Genomic DNA, 7,293 nt, shown 5'->3' on the forward strand with positions numbered 1-7,293 from the left:
AAAAATTAATCATACGATGTATAATGAACAAACACGATTTGAGGATCCAGAGAGAGATCCCAATCCAAAAAAACCTCTCCATTCAAGGGCGAGCAAAAGCCGGTCAAAGCTCAAATACACACACGTAAACTCAAATTCACAACGTCTAGGCATACAAGGCAACATATCCATCTTCGTTTCGAGGAATCGAAAACGACAGGCTGGAAGAATCCAAACCCAAACCCCACTTCCCTCCATAATTATCATTCATTATTATTATTAGACACCAGGGAGAGATGCTGAGAGGAAAAAAAAAAAAGGGAATAAAACAAAAAAGAAACGAAAAGAAAGAATACAAAGAAGAATTCACTGTAAACAGAGTAAGCAACTTCCTTCCCACCAGAAGCACTTAAACCGTCGACGTAGCGTCTTTTTTCAATAACATAGCATAATCAAACCATCTACGTTACAGCGAACTGATTTCATATAAGTTACTTAAACGGGATGAAAGTTCTATAGCTATGTACACATAGAAACCATTATCAGAAAAGCTTGCATAAAGCATAAAAAAGGAGGCATTGGGTCTTCTTTTTTCCTTTTCTTTTCTTGCTGCCTCAAGTAGGCATCTTTTTTCCGCCACTTTTTTTCCCTCTCATCTCATTCCTTCCTTCTTCTTGCAATTTTTTTTACTGGGTTTTCTCTCCCTTTGCTTTTGCTTCCCACCATCACTTCCCTCCCCTCCTCACCTATAATTTCCTTCTCCTTCAGGTGAGTTGTTTGATCCTTCACCTCTCTGTCAGTCATTATTTTTATCATCACAAAAAAAGTTGCATTGCTTTTGTTTTAAGTTTCTCAGATTGATCTTCTTGTTTGGGCATCTCCCTTTTGCTAGATCTTCTTGCTTGGGCACCTCTCTTTTGCTCTGCAAAATTCCTTGGAAATTTGACATCCTTTCTGGGTTTTTCTTGACCAATTCAGTTCTGGGATTGAATAATCCATGGGACTGTGTCATGGAAAACCCACAGAAAACCCACAACTCCAATCTCAAGACCCCACAATTCCGAGCGAAAACGAGGCATATGGAGCACCCAATTCCCAGTCCTCAAAATCCTCAAACTTCCCATTTTACAGCCCAAGTCCACTGCCAAGTCTGTTCAAGAACTCTCCTGCCAACTCCAGCGTCAGCTCCACGCCTCTGCGCATATTCAAGCGGCCTTTCCCGCCTCCGTCTCCGGCGAAGCACATTCGGGCATTGCTTGCTCGGAGGCACGGCTCTATGAAGCCCAATGAGGCCTCAATCCCTGAAGGGAGTGAGTGTGAGGTTGCCTTGGACAAGAGTTTCGGGTTTTCGAAACAGTTCGTAAGCCATTATGAGCTTGGTGACGAGGTGGGGCGCGGGCATTTCGGGTATACTTGCTCTGCCAAGGCCAAGAAGGGAAGCTTGAAGGGCCAGGATGTGGCTGTCAAGGTTATTCCAAAGTCAAAGGTCTGAATTTCATGTCTTATGTCTTTTGTTGTTGAACAACTTCGTTTCTGTTTTCGGTTATTGTTTCAAATGCAGTTTCGTAATTGAATTGTCTTAGTTCTGAACTTCTGATAGAAGTTTGATTGTATTGCTTCTGTCCAATATATAAATATATGACCTTAATTTCCTATTGTTAATGTTCTTAGGCCATACCTCCTAATCCTATATTACAAATTTAGCGAACTCTGTCGCTATCTTTAGCATCTCCGGGCGCTGATTAACTTTTGACTGTGTTGAATTGTTCTGGAAATATCGGAAGGTTATTGAGGATGAAAAGGTTCATTAGATTTTACTTTCAAGAGGATATTGTACACTCTACCTTTGCGTGTTTTCTACTAGTTAGTCCTTTGGCTATGATATAGAATATATCATGTCAGTAAGGTCCTAAAGGAAGTTTTGTTTTGTGTTGAATGCCTGTATTCTTCCTCTCCATGAGTGGCTGGTTGTAGATGGTATTTTTAACTTTATATGAAGGTGATAAGCATACGTGTGTGATCAGTGCTCAATCTTAGTGAAGCCAGTGCAGCTTTGCACTATTATATTGTTTGGCTTGATGTAAAGGAAAGTAGCAAACATGATATAAATAATGACATTTTATCTCAACGCGGAAAAAATTTTCATAAATTTCTCTGGTGCTTTCATTATGTTCTTACAATGTAAGGATCCTAAGAGGACACATTTCATTCCACATCATTAGACTGCGAACAGCCTCTAATGAAGGATGTTTCTGCAGATGACCACGGCAATTGGCATAGAGGATGTAAGAAGAGAAGTGAAGATCCTAAGAGCTCTAACACATAAGAACCTAGTGCAGTTCTATGAGGCCTATGAAGATGATGACAACGTTTATGTAGTGATGGAGTAAGTTGTGATTGCTATAACTTTCTGATTGTGCATTTAAACTACATTTCACGTTATGCATGTGGCTTATGTTATTCTCTATGTTTTTTGTTTTATAAACTCACTGGCTTAAGATTGTGATTCGGTTACCTGAATATCTCCTTTTTTGCTGCATCCATACTTGCTTCCAAAGTTGTCTGTTGAACATGTGACAACTTGCATCCATATGAACTCCAATAAAACAGCTTGGACTTAGCTTTAACGTGTCTTTGTTGACACCAAAAACATTGGATTTAGTTGTTATATAATCAGGGTGCATTGAAGCCTAACTTTAATATGGACATGACTGAGATATCTGTCTGATCAATCTAGATATGCTCTCTAAGAACATCAATGTTTTAAAAGGCAAAGCCAAAGCCAACGCATTTCATGGATAGCCTCGAGGCGTGAGGCGATAGCCTCACGGTACCTAAAATTACTATAATACTTAATATAATAATATTATATTATACAATACTTCGTAAAACAATCAAGCAAGCATGCCAAGCATCAAATATTTGACTATTATAATTATTGCTCTAATTCACATCATAAAGTCATAATAAACTAATAGAAACTAATTTAGAAACATAAAATTAGCATGAATTTTATAAAAACCCTGCCCAAAACGACGTCGTTTTGGGTTTGGGCTGTTTTTATTTTTCAAAAAAAAAAAAAAGAAAAATCAAACGCCCAGGTCGCCTAGGCATTTAGGCTAGTCTATAGCCCAGTTTTCTTCAGAGCCCCACCCAAGAAACTTCCTAGGCGAGTCTTAAAACTAATTTTTTTTAAAACACTGAAAACATAGAGATGGGTCTGCAGGATAAATTCATTACTTGGTCAAATTTGAATCTATGAGGTGATTCATTTTTCGTTTTTGGCTGGATATCATATACTGTTACAGTAAAGTATCATATATGTAAATATGGAATTTGATGCTACAATTTAGGCTAAAGATTTCAGAGCTTACTCAATGTCATTTGTTCCAGGCTGTGCAAAGGAGGTGAACTGTTGGATAGTATACTTTCAAGGTACCTGCTCTTATAGGTTTTTTATTTTGTGCCACAAGAAAGAACACAATTCTTACTCTTGGGAAGTCACTAGCCTGTTCTGTATCTTTCAAACTCGCTGAATTTTCATTCTCTTCTCTAGGGGTGGAAAATATTCTGAAGATGATGCAAGGGAGGTTATGGTTCAGATTTTAAGTGTAACTGCCTACTGTCATCTCCAAGGCGTGGTTCACCGGGACCTCAAGCCAGAGGTAGTTCGTTCATTAAAGATATATTTAGCAGTTCATTCATTCTACCTTATTCAGGCAGCTGCATATACTTAAATTAATTTAAAAAGTAATTAGTAATTAAAAGTGTTGGTAGTAATAACTTTTCCTGTTTTAATCTTGCATTTGAATGTCACCAATCACTGTTGGCTCATTGAAAAATATCTAGAATTCCGAAACATCTATAGCTTGACTGTTATTAACGCGATTTAGAGACATCTCACATCCCGCATCACTGACAACTCTGGAAGCCATATGATTCTTTTCTAACTGCATCCATTCCTTTAATACGATTTAGTTCATATGCTGGTTAGGCTTCCTCCTTTTTCAGATATATGCACACACGTGTACTGATTGTTGAACTATCCTTTCTGCTCTGAAAAATAATGTGATAGATAAACAGTTATTATTTGGCTATATTTGTCCTCATTTTATGCCCTATTCTCTATTTTCTTGACCTGATTTGATATTTTTCTGCTCCAGAATTTCCTTTTTACTTCAAGCGATGAGAAGTCCCCATTGAAGGCCATTGATTTCGGACTCTCAGACTATGTAAAACCAGGTTGGGACTGAGGACTACTGCCTAGCATATATCTTACTCTAGTTAATTTTGAAGGCCGTTGGGCTCTAATACTTAAGTTTCTGCAGATGAGAGGTTGAATGATATTGTAGGAAGTGCATACTACGTCGCTCCTGAAGTTCTACATAGGTCATATGGGACAGAAGCAGACATGTGGAGTATCGGTGTAATTGCTTATATCCTTTTGTGTGGAAGCCGACCTTTTTGGTCACGGACCGAGTCTGGCATCTTTCGAGCTGTACTAAAGGCTGATCCGAGCTTTGATGAAGCTCCTTGGCCTTCTTTATCGTCTGATGCAATAGATTTTGTAAAGAGACTCCTGAACAAGGACTACCGTAAGAGATTAACCGCAGCTCAAGCTCTATGTAAGTCACCAAGTTATTACTACGGCCCTTCTTTACCGCTAACTGTAGGATTATGTTAAAAATGGGTACTTTTGATGACGACTTGGTTTTATCCATTATTCCTCCACCTTGTGTCATTCCTTTGCGAAACACTTTCTGAAATGACAACTCTGGCCTTTTTTCTTTATAAAAGGGTTCTCTCCCTTTGAAGTTCAAATGGAGGGCACCAGTCGCTGATCATAAAGGTGACATGCTTTCGGCTCCTCCTGAATGCGAGAACCCTTGAGATTCTTGGACTCTGTAGATTGCAACTGCTCATCTCCATTTGAATGTTAAATGGAGAAGAGCCAGATCTTCTTACTGTCTATCTATTCCAAGGGCGGTGTGATGGGTGTCATATTCTTTGTGATAAATTCATATTTTGGTTGGAAATTTGGATGCTGACAACCAACTTTTGTTTTCAGGTCATCCATGGTTAGCCAATTATCACGAGGTCAAGATACCGATGGATATGATAGTGTACAAACTTGTTAATGCTTACATATGCTCATCTACTTTGCGAAAATCAGCATTAGGGGTATGCAGTAATAAGTTTATTCATCTTTTTCTCTTTTATATGTGTGTCTTGGACTTGACTGAAATTGAAATGTCTCATATATTGCAATTAATTTGTGATACAACTAGTGAGTATTGACACCTTAATATGTTCTATTTTCTTTTTCTACCCTCTTCCTTTTCATCATTTTCGTTTCATGAATACTATTTGAGTGTCTCTCATGGTGTCTCTTAGGTTTGGCAGTTGCTCTTGCACTTTTTTCTTGATTTGAACCCCTATTCTATTCTAGGTTTTGAATTAGTCTAAACAGTCAAGTGTGACAACCTAAACATTATACCGGTTGTCAGGGCTGACTTGAAAAGAGAAAGTGAGGAACAACTAAAAGAAAAATCAAATCTCTGAGAATTGGTTTTTTGAAATAATTGCTTCATATCTATCTCAACTTATGTCATTAGTGTAAATATCTGACACTTCTCAAAGCAATGACAAATGGAATGAATAAGTTTTTCTATTGTGACAGACTCTTGCAAAGACATTAAGTGTAGCGCAGCTGGCTTATCTCCGGAACCAATTTACATTGTTAGGGCCAAACAAAAGTGGATTCATCACTATGCAGAACTTCAAGATGGTTAGCACTTTTTCTTTACTTGGCTTTCTATTATTTAATCATCTCTGAAGTCATTTCAAGTAACATTGGTATGTCAGCAGGGTGTAACAAGGAACTCCACTGATGCCATGAAGGATTCGCGGGTTCTAGATTACGTCAACATGGTAACGTTGCTAAGTGTGCATATTCTTTAGTTTCTCTTTAATCAAAACTATGCCTCCCCAGTCAAGTAAAATAATAATTGTAGCTAAGTGTGCAGTCGTATATGTGTTTCATGCAGATCAGTTCTATTCGGTATAGAAAGCTGGATTTCGAAGAATTTTGTGCATCTGCCATAAGTGTGCATCAGCTGGAAGGGATGGAGAGCTGGGAGGAACATGCAAGGCGAGCATACGAGCTGTTTGAGAAGGATGGAAATAGACCAATAATGATAGAGGAAGTTGCTTCGGTATATGCTCTCTCCCAGTCAATTAAATAATAAAATATAAAAACCATCTTCGTGCTAACTGAATTCTCCCTACAAATTGAACTGTATCAGGAATTGGGACTTAGCCCATCAGTACCAGTTCATGTTGTTCTCCAGGACTGGATAAGACACTCTGATGGAAAGCTCAGTTTTCTGGGGTTTGTTAGACTACTACATGGAGTTTCTTCGCGCTCATTTCAGAAGGCTTAAACTAGAACCGGTCTACATGCAGTTTTGATTCCTCCATCCTTACTCCCGATGACCTCGAATGTCCCTAGGGGACAAAATGTGTACTTAATTCGAGAGGTTCATTTTATGAGGGTCTGCAGCACATACTCATGTCATTTGTTCTTCTTTTCTTTTCCCATCCGCGGCCTTTTGTTTCCTTGATTCTCATCTCCATGATTGGTGCCGTTGAAGCTTAGAGGAGGGTTGTACAAGTGAGAGACGGTAGATCACAGAATGTGTGTAGGATTACCCTTACAGATTACAAAGCTGTCCTGTTGTAAACTGAAGTGAGTTTTGTGGTCTTTGTCAATTTAGTTTTGTTAATAAAATCTTCCTGTGATCTTGTTCAAATTATTTTGTCAAATAATTTCTCCAAAATGTGGGATTTCCCTTTGGAAGAAATAAATGCATGACTATTGTTATACCCACCCCTACATTTTTATTTATATTTCTATATTCCTCCCTGAAACATGTTTAGGTCTATCACTTTAGTCTTTAATCTCATTTAATCCTAGCCTTTGATCTAAATTCCTCATTTATCCTAAACTGCCAAATGGCAGCTCCCTAGCTCTCTTCTCTTTTCTCTCTTCTCGAGCCCTCCCTCTCAGACGTCTCTCTCTCTCTCCCCTAACCTTTGCAACTCACCCTCACTCTCTCTAACTAACCGAGAACCACCACCCACAACCAGCATTCCCCTTTAAATAATCTAGCCCCAAATTACCATTTTCTGCATCCTTGTGACTTGAGGATCACAATGACACCCTTGCATGTGTGATAGGTTGCTGGGAAAGGACTGAACTGAAGAACCCAGGAACTCTGAGTTCCTTTTCGAACTCAGGTATAGCTCCATTCC

The 7,293-nt window shown here is 38.7% G+C and overlaps 1 protein-coding gene across 1 annotated transcript; it reads left to right on the forward strand.

Annotated features, from left to right (window-relative positions):
- The first annotated feature begins 436 nt into the window (after window positions 1-436).
- Window positions 437-6,868, forward strand: LOC126593749 (CDPK-related kinase 7-like). The gene is made up of 11 exons (XM_050259864.1): window positions 437-1,465; window positions 2,238-2,365; window positions 3,373-3,414; window positions 3,536-3,644; window positions 4,143-4,221; window positions 4,308-4,604; window positions 5,048-5,160; window positions 5,660-5,767; window positions 5,848-5,910; window positions 6,027-6,194; window positions 6,285-6,868. The coding sequence occupies exons 1-11, from the start codon at window positions 977-979 to the stop codon at window positions 6,420-6,422; spliced, it is 1,734 nt and encodes a 577-aa protein (XP_050115821.1). The 5' UTR covers window positions 437-976; the 3' UTR covers window positions 6,423-6,868.
- The last annotated feature ends 425 nt before the right edge of the window (window positions 6,869-7,293 follow it).

Source organism: Malus sylvestris, chromosome 12 (assembly GCF_916048215.2).
Source record: "Malus sylvestris chromosome 12, drMalSylv7.2, whole genome shotgun sequence".
Classification (NCBI taxonomy): domain Eukaryota; kingdom Viridiplantae; phylum Streptophyta; class Magnoliopsida; order Rosales; family Rosaceae; genus Malus; species Malus sylvestris.